Below are 13353 nucleotides of genomic sequence, written 5' to 3'. Positions count from 1 at the left end.
TGGTGAAAGTCCCACAGCAAGGGAGATTTTTTTCCCCAAGTCATCAACATAAAATCGAAGGTATTTGTTTGTTCTTCATGGAAAACAATATAACAACAACAACAACAACAACAACAACCTGTCTTCCTTATTCTTAAAGGTCTACTGAATGACTCCAGAAAGCTATTTTGTATCTATAGGTCTCCTACATTGTTCGGAAGGATTTTGTGAGTTAATCCAAAGGGACGTAGATTCCCCCAAAGCTGAACTGGCAAAAATTTGTAAAAAAAAAAAAAAAAAAAAAAAAAAAAAAAAAAAAAAAAAGGAATAACCTTATTCTGGTTCAACACAAGTCAGATTGTGGGCTTCGGGGTTACGGGGACTCTAACCAAATCTGTGGAAGAACAGCTCCTCAGATCGATGGACTCCCCACAAAATTTGCCAACTCTTAGTGTCAAAAGCACAGACCAGTATTAAACAGAAGTTCTGCTCCCTTGTTGGAACTACTATAGGCAAACAAATCTGAAATAACTGTGCACGCTGGGCAGTGGATGTACAAATTTTAAGACTTTTTTTTTCCTCACCAAAAGTTTTATACTTACTAAAATGGAAACACAGGATTGGCTAATTTTTACTGGTTTTAATTCCATTTGTTGATCCTGGGTCAAGTGGTCATTGAAAGCTGGCACAAGTGAGCCTTCACCACGGCTGAGTTTCTGATTCACACGAGCTGCCTGAGGTATAGAGGGAAAAAGTGGTCTTTTCCAGTCATAAAGTTGAATCTTTTTCCTTGGTGTACTCTTCTGCAAATACGAGTTGCTAGTCACAGGTGGATTTAGGAGATTGAGGTCTTCCTCATTTTGAAAAATTAGATACCTTTATCACGGCTTGTAAACTTAACACAAATAGAGAACTGGGGGGGATTTGATATTAAATCATTCTCCACTTAATCGAATTAGACATTTAGTTATGAGTTCATTTAGCTGCATCATTTACATTTCGATCCCATAACTGGACAAAAAAGCCTGGATGGCTCCCACCAAGGACACTGTCCCCTGCAACACTCTTAACCTTACTTTTATGTATTTCAGAGAAGCCCAGGATTTTATTTTAAATGGTATTGTGTGCCAAGCCTCATTTAAGCGTAGACTCTTCCCTAGACATTGAGTCAATTGTCTGCCACACGGCTGGGCATCGGTGTGCTCCAGTGTCGAGAGCCAGGGATGGAAAACAACGTAGAACTCGTGGGCTGGAGCCATAGGCTGTGCCCAGGGACTGTCCTCCTGGCACCACTTCTCCTGTACAGAGCAAACGGCGAGCAGTTCTCTACAAATCACTTTCAACTGGTTCTAAGTCTCCTGACACAGGTCTTACCACTTGCAGGAGCCACATTCTCGGCTTCAGGACTACTGCTATTCCTGATGTTAGCTGTTTGGTAAGAGTGCGCAGCGATGTTTTTATAAGCTCTGTCAAGAACTGTACTTAGACATGATCTGTTGTCATTTCCACTAAATGGAAAACCTCAATTTGAATGTCAGTGTACCTCATGCTGATCTAAAAATCATGTTGGCATCAATATAATTCAACTTGAACAACCTGTAAATAAAACATAGGCCAGATGGAATAATTCAGTGATAAGAACTTAATTATGTCACCTATGAGTAGTTTATTTCCAATGCACAGATATGTAAAGGACAGTTTGCTTAATTTTTCAATGTAAACAAAGTTTGGGGGATCCCTGGGTGGCTCAGTGGTTTAGCATCTGCCTTTGGCCCAGGGCCTGATCGTGGAGACCTAGGATCAAGTCCCACGTCAGGCTCCCTGCATGGAGCCTGCCTCTCCCTCTGCCTGTGTCTCTGCCTGTGTCTCTGACGAATAAATAAAATCTTAAAACAAATAAACCAAGTTTGATTTCTGAAACACTAACAGCTCATGATGATGAAGGGGAACCCATTGAAGAAAACAGGATGTTCTCGGTACTCTCTCAACTATCGGATGTACGTTAGTCAACTGTGGTGCTTTTTTTCAGAGGGGGAGTCCCACCCACCAGATTCGGATTCAGCAGGTCTGGAGGGAGGCCTGGGCAAGTGTCATGTGCATACACAACCTTAGGTGATTGCGAGGTTATCCGTCTAGATGAGAAGGCCAGGAACTAGAACACAGTTGAAACGGGCCGACATGGGTTCAAAAGTTGGCTTGGTAGCTGACGAAGTCTTGTGGCTACGTTACTTCTCCTCAGTGATCTCATCTCGGAAATGAGGGTAACCGTACCCACCCAACTGGCATGACAGTACTTCTGAGGACTTAGAAGTACAGAATTAGTTGAAAAACTCATCATGAGAATTAGAATTCTGTTCTCGTTCGTCATCAAACACGAAGTATATGGACTCAGCTCAAGTTTTTTCTTTTGGTCACAAAAACCCGAATGAGGTAGGTGTTAGGAAAATGCGTAGGCCTAGCAGGGATAATCTGCTCAAGGTTACAAAGTGCCAGAGTAGCCTCAAACCCCTGCCACAGCATCCAGGTTCAGACTCTTGTGAGAGAAAAAAGGAGATCAGACTCGTGGTATACTGCAACCCGTGCTCGAGTGGGTTGCCTTTCTATGGGGATTTTACTATAGAATAGTCTCCCCCAGCCCCTCCCTCAGCCATGGCCTTTCACTTTTGGAAAAGGCTGGGTAAATTCGACTTTTTTGTTCATTTTCTTACTTGCCCACCCACCTTCTACATGACTGTGATGATGAGAAAGAAGGCTGGAAAGGATGGCAAATCCTTAGTAATATGGCGGTGATGTTGTACCTGACGCTTCCCCTAGTGACCATGTAAGGCAGCCTTCATGCATGCTCTGCTCTCTCCACCCTCCCCACTTCTTACCTTGGAAAGAAGACACGAACCAACTCCTGCAGGTGTACTTCAAACAGCATAACTACTCCTCAACCGAGAACACAGAGTCTTAATCATTTTTATTAGACTTAACTGATAAATAAATACAAGAGAAGTGTTGTGAAACCACTAGCAATATAGTAAACTTTTAAAGAATTTATTTCAATTTCACTCACATTTCTTGGAAGGGGAATATATACATTATCCACCAATAAATGCTTAATGCTTTAAATTTACAGTTGTCCTATTTGCAGAAACTTGAAAATTATTCCAATGAAAAAAAAGTACAAAAAATGTTTGTTGTCACAATTCGAAATATATCTTAAAATAACATTTGTACAGCAGCCAAAACCTTTAACCAAAAGTTGAGAACTGCAGTCTCAAAAACAACAAAATGGCCACATTCAGACTTAATAATCTTCGTTATTAACGGCAGCGGGTGGGGGGGGGGGCATGGTGGCCCCTAAATAAAACAAGACAGACAATTAGTACAGTTTTCCTTCTGGACACTCAAAGCTCTAGCCTTGATTATTATTTTTATTTCATCTGTTCAAACACAGACAATTACTCCAACTTTAAAGAAAGTTTAAATGGACTTTGAGTATTTAATGTTGGTGACACTTGCTAAGATTTAAGAACTCCAAGAATGAGAATCAGAAAATGACCGACGATTTGAAAAAAACACCAAAGGGACTGCTTACTACACAGTGTAATCTGCTGTTCAACATCAATAGTGTTTTTGAATTAGATGATATTTTTTCACAAACATAGCACCTCATTAAATTACCTGGTAAACACGTGGCAATCATGATAAGTGTTGGGAGACTATCCAAAGAGATTTAATGTGATTCACTTAACATAACAATGCGAGACAAATATCAAGCATAACCAAGATTAGGAACACAATCTGTTGGTCCCTATGCCTTTAAAGACCCTCATCTTATTAAGACTTGGTACTTTGCTTCCAAAATCCAGAGTAGCTAAACATTGAAATGGACTCTTGCTTTACAAATGATCTGTTAAATGCACTTGTAAAAAAAAAAAAAAAACCAGAAACAAAAACTTTCCAAAAGGTCAAAAGAGATATAATTATTTTCTCTCCTTACTCCAGGCAATTCTGTTAAAAAGAGACTCAATGAACTCCAGTTTAAATTTGTAAAGTTTTGGTGTAAAAGCTAATGTACTGAAATCCAGTAAAGTTATAAACTTTCATCTAAATTAACAAACAATTATTATTTTGGTAAGTTTTCACAAACTGTACTCTTGACCTGAAGAATCACTTTTTTTATGCCGAGGAGATGGAGTGGTCTTCGTAGGAGATGGGGATGCAGTACCGGGTGAGTCCGTCCCTCCGTCAGAAGTACTCGGTGATGACGCCAGGTAGGGAACTTTCTTTCTTCCCAGGAATCCTCCTCCTTCAAATCCCCCTTTCTTCCGCAACTCCGCTTTATTTTCATTTTCTTCTTCTGAGGACCTTTTCTTGGATTCTAGACCTTCAGCTATTTTATGCACTTCCAATCCACCATCTGATTCTCTCAAACTTTTCATTTCCGTTCCAGGAGACTTTCTCTCTGATACATTACAGTCCCCTGTTGCCCGCTTTACTTCTGCTTGTATTGGCCCAGAGTTGCCATTTTCAGGGACAGCTCTTTCTACATTTCTGTTCACATTACCAGTCTGGAAGTCCCTGTAACTGTGAAAGCTCTCAGTTCTCCTCGCTCTTGCTAATAAAGGACTCTCTCTGTAAGGCCTCATGGAACCATATGTCGCTGCTTCGTGGGTAGCTTCATGGTGCTGGAGCTGGAGGCTGAAATACAGTTTTTAAAAATTATAATTCAGATTTCTTCCTGGGATTTTTCAGGGGCACATCTCAATAATGACCAATGAAGAGACATTATTTGATTATATGCAGAGTGACATATCCTTATTTCTATATATAAAAATTTACTTAAGTACTCTCTATGTTATATACTAGTGTGTGTGCAGGTGTGTATTTGTGTATCAAATTACCAAAGCAAATAATACATCATACATATATTCAGTCTAGCTGGATTTCTGAATAGTTGAAAAAAGCTAGGGAGGATAAACTCTTTAAAACCAAGGAAGAACTGATATAACTTAATACATGGTCTTTAGTTCAAATTTTGGCTTTTTTTTTTTTTTAAGATTTTATTTATTTATTCATGAGAGACACACAAAGAGAGGGCCAGATATACAGGCAGAAGGAGAAGCAGGCTCCATGCAGAAAGCCCAATGTGGGACTCGATCCCGGGACCCCAGGATCACGCCCTGAGCTGAAGGCAGACGCTCAACCACTGAGCCACTCAGGCTTCCCAAATTTTGTTTTTTTAAAATGTGCTCTAACTGGAAGATATACTATGCTACTATACTAAAAGTGCAGAATAACTAAATATAAGATTAGACAGATGATGTAATCCCTTTAATGAATATGTCCCTAAGGCAATAGGAACAAAAAGTTCCATATACAATCCAAGGTGACATGTAGTTTTTCTAATTTCCTTTGAATAAACTCTTGATCACATAATAGGCATCCAGATTGGCAGTGATTCACAAAATAAGTTAAAGGGAAAAATATTTTTCTATCAGATATGCTTGCAGATGAGAAATTAGAAAAAAATTTTTAGAAAACTGAGTATCAACATAAAGTCTCAATTAAAAATGTACCTTGAACAACATGGCTTTCAACACCTCTGTGATTACATCTTAGCCAATTTCCCAAAAAGCAATCAACTGAACTTATGAGGCAATATACAACTCTTTAACCTACCTAGAATTTGATTCACGGAGACGGCTGTGTTGAACCACAGAAGTTGCTGGACTGATGTTAGGAGTAGCACAGCGAGAAGTGCTCAGATCACACTGATCCAGTAACTTAAGCAGCTCTTCTTCAGTTGGACCACCTACATCTTAGGAAAACACACACTAATTACCATCACTTATGTCAAAAGCTTACCCTGTGACAAACAACTTTCCACATGGAACCTACCCTTATCTTCACTTTTGTTAACCATATCCATAGCAGTGGTCAGATCCCACATCTGAATGCTGCCATTTGTATGGCCTGTGAACAAGTAGCGCCTTGGCCGGGAGCCCATCCTACTGGACCCCTCACATTCTCTCACTGTAAATGAGGATATTGTTGTACAGTCAACGGCCTGGATCTCACAGATTCTGCAAAAGATATCATATAGTTGTAAACCATGGGGAACAAATAACACTTTATAATTCAGATTTTTGAAATTACTTACTTATGAGTATTCCATATATGTAAAACACTTAAAAAGCTCAAGGCAGGTTGACAAAAATAAAATTCAAGCCTTATTTCTTTGAATGTAGAACACAGGCTCTTATAAAACAATGTATTTAAATAAATGAAATAATGCAAATAATTTAAGTCAACGTTAAAAGAAAAACAGAAAGAACCTTAATGGGAATTGAGTAATTCTTTAAAAGAAAGTTACAAAACTAAAAAGGCAGAAAGAAAGAAAGAAAGAAAGAAAGAAAGAAAGAAAGAAAGAAAGAAAGAAAGAAAGAAAGAAAGAAACTAGAAAAGATCTTGAGAAGTCATTTAAAATTTATGTGCAAATTTTAAGTCTGAAACCAGAAAAAAAAAAAAAAAGAAAAAGAAAAAGAAAGCTGTATGGAGAAGTCTAAGTAGCAACCTCCATTAGGATAATATTCTTAACTTTTTCAAAGCATTTTTAGGGTTATTTCATTGATTTTCATAAAGGATAAAAGAACCTGAGAAAGAGCATTATCCACACTTGACAAATTAGGAAACCAAGAAATAATGTCAGCAAATGATCTGCCAAAGTCAAGTAAGAGTTGACTAAATTGTACTTGATTGAATTATTTATTCCAGACTACTTCAAAACGAGGGGGCTTATTAAAAAAAATTAAGAACAATTAGTACCAGGAAAATGCAAGCTCAAAAAATAAAGGAGGAAGGGAAAATCCTTCTCAATATGAGAAACATAAAAGTAGAGTATGAAGCATAGCTGAGCTTCCTAGCAGGCAGGGCAAAAAAATGATAGGCGAAGGTTAATTACTAGATGCCTACATACAGTGATAGAGGCTATCCTAGTCTCATTCTCAATCTAAGAGAAACGTTTTCAATATTTCACCACTGAGTATAAAGTTTACTATAACTGTTTTTATAAGTATTATATTCAGGTTAAAAAATCTGTCCTTTTGTCTTAAGCACTAAGGTTCCTTTAGATTACTTACACTTAAGATAAAGTAAAATAAAACAATATACATCTATGTGCTTGACAACAAACATGATTTCACTTTTTGTTTTTCCCATGGGCTAGATTCCTTAGAATTACTTCTTCCTTTAAAATGTTGACAAAGTTTTTCCCTGCCCACTTTTTTTTTTTTAAAGATGTATTTATTTATTCATGAGAGACACACAGAGAGAGAGAGGCAGAGACACAGGCAGAGTAAGAAGCAGGCTCCTTGCAGGGAGCCCAACATGGGACCTGATCCCTGGACCCAGGATCACGCCCTGAGGTAAAGGCAGCCACTCAACCGCTAAGCTACCCAGGCGTCCCCGCTGCTGCCCACTTTCAAAAAAACCTGTTCATTTAACTTCTCACTATTAACAATCTGACCTGTCTTTAAACAAAAGCTCTGCTTCACATCAGCTTCATAAAGGGTTGATTTCCTATTTAATTCTACAAAGCAATTTTTCTCATTTTCATAAACGTTTCCTCTGGAATTGTAAATGAAAATATTACAAAATTTGTTTTATTATACAGAGGTCATAACTGATTAGAACACACTGCTACTATATAGTTACAGAAGAGGGGCGCCTGGGTTTAAGACTCTTGGTTTAGGCTCAGGTCTCCGGGCCATGAGATTGAGCCTCTCTCATCATGCTTCACACTCAGTGTGGAGTCTGCTCAGGTCTCTCTCCCTCTCCCTCTGCCCTCCCCCCCCCCTCCTGCTTGCACTCTCTTTCTCTAAAATAAGTAAATAAATCTTTAACAGAAAAGGAAGACACTAGAATTGAACAAGGATATGAAATACTACATCATTATAGGATGTTACGCAGCAGTTTTAATAAATGTTTGGCACCCACCTTCACTGAATATGCAGAGAACACAATAAATCACAAAGATTTTAACATTTCTCAAGATAATAATTTAACTTCTAACTACATTACAGGCTTCTAACACAATTTCTTTTAAAAAAAGTGACAAAAAGATAGTTTAGTACATAAAAATCATTTTCTGGAATCCGTTCATTTTACAATTCCTGATGACTACTGCAATGGACTTTGTTGGAAAGAAAATATATCTCCAAGAGATTATTCATTAAAATATTAAATTAAAGACCATATGCTGAACAATATCAGCAGTGTTAGTCACATTAATATGAAAACCCATAACCTCCTTAATGACTTCTCTTAGGAATTCTACTGTTTTCACCTGTTTGGCATGCAAAAAATCCTATGCTTTTAAAGAAAAGAAATGTATAGCTCAATCTGTTTGAAGCTATATGTAATAACTAAGAAGAATTAAAATTTCACTCAAATGGAAAAGGAAGGGGGAAACTAGCTTCTATTGTGCATCTGTTAGTGTCAGGGACTACACAAGATATTTCCGGTTTTTAACTCATTTTATCTTTTGACATCCTGCCAAGGCAGGTGAACCTTATTTTATAAAGAACCTGGGGCTCAGGGAAACAAAGTAACAAGTGAATTTACATAGCTAGTAAGACCAAGTGCCAAAGTAAGAATTTAGTTTAGCTGTCTGCCATCAAATTCATGGGCTCTTGCTCTATCCTGGTCCTTTAACTGTCCACAGCATCAGTGAAAATCTTAAATAAATCCTAGAATATAAGCACTAAATAGACTGCCTTGATTTTAAGTTAAAATGATCACAAGGTAAGGACTAGATTTCTTTCTCCAACAATTTGTTTCTGGTAGTACTTATATCAATACGCCAAATCATTCAATAGGTTTTTTAAGACAAAAGTTGCTTCTGAATGTAATACCTCTATAGTAGTAAAGTTTTACCTTTTCCCAGTAGATGAGAGTCTTACAAACAGTTTGTTGGTGATGGGAACAACTTTCTGGATAAACACCTGTTGATCATCTCGCTCTCCGAAAGGCCCTTGGTCAGAAAACAGACAATGTCAAAAGAACTTAACTGAAATTCAGTTGGTTTCACTGAACAAAATGGACGTTAATATCAATACCAAAGGGGGGGAAATTTTTTTTCATGCCTATCAATATGTGGCATTGTGTATTCCATGTCCAAGTCAGACACAAAATGCAGTACTCCAAGTACTCCAACTTGCATTAAACATTTCTAAAAGAAATACATAATATTTCAAGTTATATTTTATGCACTAAGACTATCAAAGCTGAAGGCATTAATTTGCATAAGACTACACGACAGTACTAGAATGAGGCTTGTTAAAATATAGGCTCTACATGTAGTATCTTTCAGAACGTGCTCAGTTTCTTGTAACTTCAGAAAAAGGATATATAAATAAAATTACTTTAGGTATGGATTTTACTTTTTTTGCAAAGCCAAATGCAAAATCTCAAAGAAATAAAGTGCAACTTCATTACACAGAATTTACTTAATCAGAAGCCTATTGCATCCTGCAAAGTTTTCAATCTAAAAAGAAAGATTCAATTATTTTTACGTGATTGTACTTGGCAAGGCAGGTAAATAGCTCATGTTTCAGAAAGATTCTGAATATTAAAAAAAGTGTTTCGGGCAGCCCCAGTGGCACAGCAGTTTAACGCCGTCTTCAGCCCAGGACCCAGGATCAAGTCCCATGTCAGGCTCCGTGCGTGGAGCCTGCTTCCCCCTCTGCCTGTGTCTCTGCCCTCTCTCTCTCTCTGTCTCTCTGAATAAATAAATAAATAATCTTAAAAAAAAGAAGTGTTTCATATAAAACTTAAAAATTCGAGTAATTCTCATCACACTCATTAGCTAAAATGTCAACTCATTATTCACAAATAGCATGTGATATATGATATAATTTTACCTTATGTGAATCATACCTCATTAATAAACGGAACATCTTGATTAGCTAGCAATACCCATATTATGCTTGCAGGTAACTCATTTTAATCATCATGATAACCACATAAGGGATACACTATTATTATCTTCATTTTACAGATGAGAAAAGTAAGGCATCAAGAGATTAGTTAACCAAAGATCTCACAGGTCCTACCTAATGGAACTGGAGTTCTCACCCAAGATGTCTGGCTCCCCTCTAAGCTATGCAGTTGCTCAGTTACTGGACAATTTTCTGAAGTCTGATTCTATTGAGATGAAATGATAGTCCTCATTTAATGACCCGTAACCAAAGTCAAAATAGTGATGAATAAAATAACTAAGAATGAAGGCTCTGGAACTCTTCTCTTTTCAATCTTTACCTTCATGTGAGATTCTCATGTAACTTTACTCTTCATACCTCAGTTAATTATCCACACCTCCCTCCCACTTAAAGGTTCCCCAACTCCTCTCCCCAAATTGGCTCCTTTCATTCAGAACACAAAATGTTCTCAGGTGTTTGCTATCTTCAATGGTGAAGAGGGGAGGAGAGAATCAATCAGAAAGATGGTGGGATGCTTGGGCAGCTCAGTTGTTTAAGCATCTGCCTTCAGCTCAAGTCATGATCCTGGAGTCCTGGGATCAAGCTCCACATTGGGTTCCCCGCTCAGATGGGGGTCTGCTTCTCCCTCTCTCTCTCTCAAATAAATAAATAAAATCCTAACAAAGAAGAAAGATGGCCTCTCAACCTCTTGCCTTCTAATTAGTTCCATTATTTCTTCCTTTCATGACTGCCTCTAGTATTTGTTATTCGACTGGCCACTGCAATCTAGATACCACCCACAGCAGCCTCTGAAACTGGACTTTCTATTCTGTTCCAATAACCTGAATGTCTACCTCTTAAAATATTTTTTTTAAAGAGAACTATAAAAGGGGGGAAAAAAAATCTCCCCGCTGTCTTTCAAATATTTTACAAGGCTGTTGTAATTTACAGGGCTGTTTCCAAACATGTCCTCTCTGATCTGACCTTCCATGATCTGACTCCTGCCCTTCCTCCCAGTCTCATGTCCTACTATCCTTACCCACAAACCAGTAACTAATGATCTTGACATTTTCTAAACTTGCCAGGTTCTCTGGGCCTCTTTCCTTCCAGCATGCTGTTTTCTCTGCCAGCAATGTCCCAATCCTAAAACATTCTATACCTACATGTCTCAGTTCAAGTCTTAGTTCAAACATATAAGACTTCTACTAAGTGCCAGTTTCTGTTAATGTTAAGTGGGGACAATATACTTCATAAAATTGTCAAGAAGAATAAATGAGACGGTATGCTACAATACCTAGCATGGAGACTAGCACTACCTCCCCTGGGTGCCTTGCCCCATGCAACTGTTTACTTTTTATTCCCAGTCGTCACTACACTGTAACTTTTAGGTTCACTGCATTTTTTTTTTTTTTTTAAGATTTCTAATGCTTGGAGCAAAGGCACTCAATACAATACCGTTGATGCTACAACTTAAACCTCTACAATGTAATATGTCAATTATATCCCAATAAATCAGGAAAATAATTCATTGATGAGATAAAACTAAACTTCCAGTGCCTATGTCACATAGAAAAGTGGGTCACAGGGCACCTGGGTGGCTCAGCGGTTGAGCGTCTGCCTTTGGCTGAAGTGGGGACCCCGGGGTCCTGGAATGAAGTCCCGCATCGGACTCCCTGTAGAGAACCTACTTCCCCCTCTGCCTGTGTCTCTGCTCTGTGTCTCTCATGAATAAATAAAATCTTAAAAAAAAAGAAAAGAAAGAAAGAAAGGAAACCAAGTCACAGAGCAATTGTTAAAATCAACAAAACTGAATGTGTTTCTTTTTCTTCTAAGTAGCTTGTATTGTTTAAAGATTAACTATTTTGAAATCTATTACTGTGGGAGCATATTCTGGATGGACATACATTTACATGTTTCACATAAAACAATTCTAACAACTCTCATGTACTCCCTTTTCTCCATCAGTGCTATAATTTCTGCTTATTAAAAAAGGGATCAGAAAGGCACATGGGTCAATGAGCAGGCCCTGTAGAACTATTAAAAGTACAGTGAGATACAATGTATATATGGTAGAGATTCTTCCAAAAGGGTCCCTAGGGAAAATGATCAGTCTCTGTGAAGACTGAGCATGTGTGTGTGTATCCATATGCATGTGTCATATGGTATACTGAGGGACAAATCAAACCAATTTTGTATACTTCTGCTGAAATCAGAGCATATCGACGGAGATGTGCTATATCATTTCCTGAAAGCCCTTACAACACCATCAAAACAACTGCTAGCGCATAACACCATCAGCTCTTTCCTAGCTTCAAATTTTATTTTCAGATTATTAGCAATGAAAGAAAAAAACCTTCAAGTTTCAAATGTGCATAGCTATCATGGCTTTTAATAAAAAAAAAAAGTGGTTAGCTTTTGGAGACATTATTTAAATAAGGAAATGATAAACAGATGAAAGCTTTGCTCTCAACTTTTAAACAAAAATTGCCATAATTTGTAAATTTATAGAACTAAGTAAGCAACACATTAAATTTCTGTTTTAAATGAGTTTCAAAATTAAGTTGAATAATTTATATTTGAAACTCATCTTTAGGTTTCTACCATAGTTAACATACTACTTCTGCATTGCCCACAAAGTATTTGAAAATGCCTCCAAATGCCTGGATGGCTCAGTGGTTGAGCATTTGCCTTTGGCTCAGGTTGTGATCTTGGGATCCTGAGATCAAGTCCTGCAACAGGCTCCCTACAGGGAGCCTGCTACTCCCTCAGTCTGTGTCTCTGCCTCTCTCTCTGTGTCTTTTATGAATAAATAAATAAAATCTTAAAAAAGAAAGAAAAGAAAATGCCCCAAATTATCTAACCCACCTATGTCATTTCCAGAGGAATAGCTTCCATGACTTTCTGTCTCCTCCAGAGACAATATCTTGAATGATGCTAAAGGAGTAGAACCTGGCTGAGTAGAGATCATTCCTCTGAATCGTGTTACTGTCCATGTCCGGACGTGATTATTATCTGCACACACTAGGAAAGAGAACAAAAAAGTTGTTACATATAGATTATAAAAACACCAACAAAATCACTTTCATAAACACATTTTAACTTTTTAAACTGTGATCTATATTAAATAGATCAGAGCATATTTTGAGTGGCAAATGACATATTTATCCTAAAATGATACTTAATCTGTACTCGGCCAACAGAAATGAGAACAGAACACAGTTTACCTTGTTGCAAATATAAGGTATGTAAGTAAATCTATGGGTCCTTATAAAAGTAGCCTGTATAGATGTAAAAAGGGTTTTTAAAAAAAGTGTGTGCAAGAGAAAAGATGGTGAATATTATTCTTTTCTGTGGCTAAACTACATAGTAAATGAATTGCCTAGTTTTTTTTTTCCCAATATCACAA

The 13353-nt window shown here is 37.6% G+C and overlaps 1 protein-coding gene across 5 annotated transcripts in view; it reads right to left on the bottom strand.

Annotated features, from left to right (window-relative positions):
- Positions 1–3002: 3002 nt before the first annotated feature.
- KCTD3 (potassium channel tetramerization domain containing 3) overlaps positions 3003–13353 on the bottom strand; it is a 55018-nt gene continuing 44667 nt past the window's right edge. For 3 of the 5 annotated variants that reach the window (XM_072759495.1, XM_072759497.1, XM_072759496.1), the window contains 5 exons: positions 12813–12968; positions 8905–9001; positions 5869–6053; positions 5650–5788; positions 3003–4668 (listed from right to left, as the gene is read on the bottom strand). In XM_072759495.1, coding sequence (XP_072615596.1) covers positions 4110–4668; positions 5650–5788; positions 5869–6053; positions 8905–9001; positions 12813–12968 — 1136 coding nt within the window. In that variant the 3' untranslated portion in view covers positions 3003–4109. The remainder of the gene's footprint in view (positions 4669–5649; positions 5789–5868; positions 6054–8904; positions 9002–12812; positions 12969–13353) is intronic. The other 2 variants (XM_072759493.1, XM_025991325.2) reach the window with 1 other exon arrangement.

The sequence above is a fragment of the Vulpes vulpes genome, chromosome 5 (assembly GCF_048418805.1).
Source record: "Vulpes vulpes isolate BD-2025 chromosome 5, VulVul3, whole genome shotgun sequence".
Classification (NCBI taxonomy): domain Eukaryota; kingdom Metazoa; phylum Chordata; class Mammalia; order Carnivora; family Canidae; genus Vulpes; species Vulpes vulpes.
The sequence above is the reverse complement of the archived record's forward strand: the minus strand, read 5'-3'. Positions and strand labels throughout refer to the sequence as shown.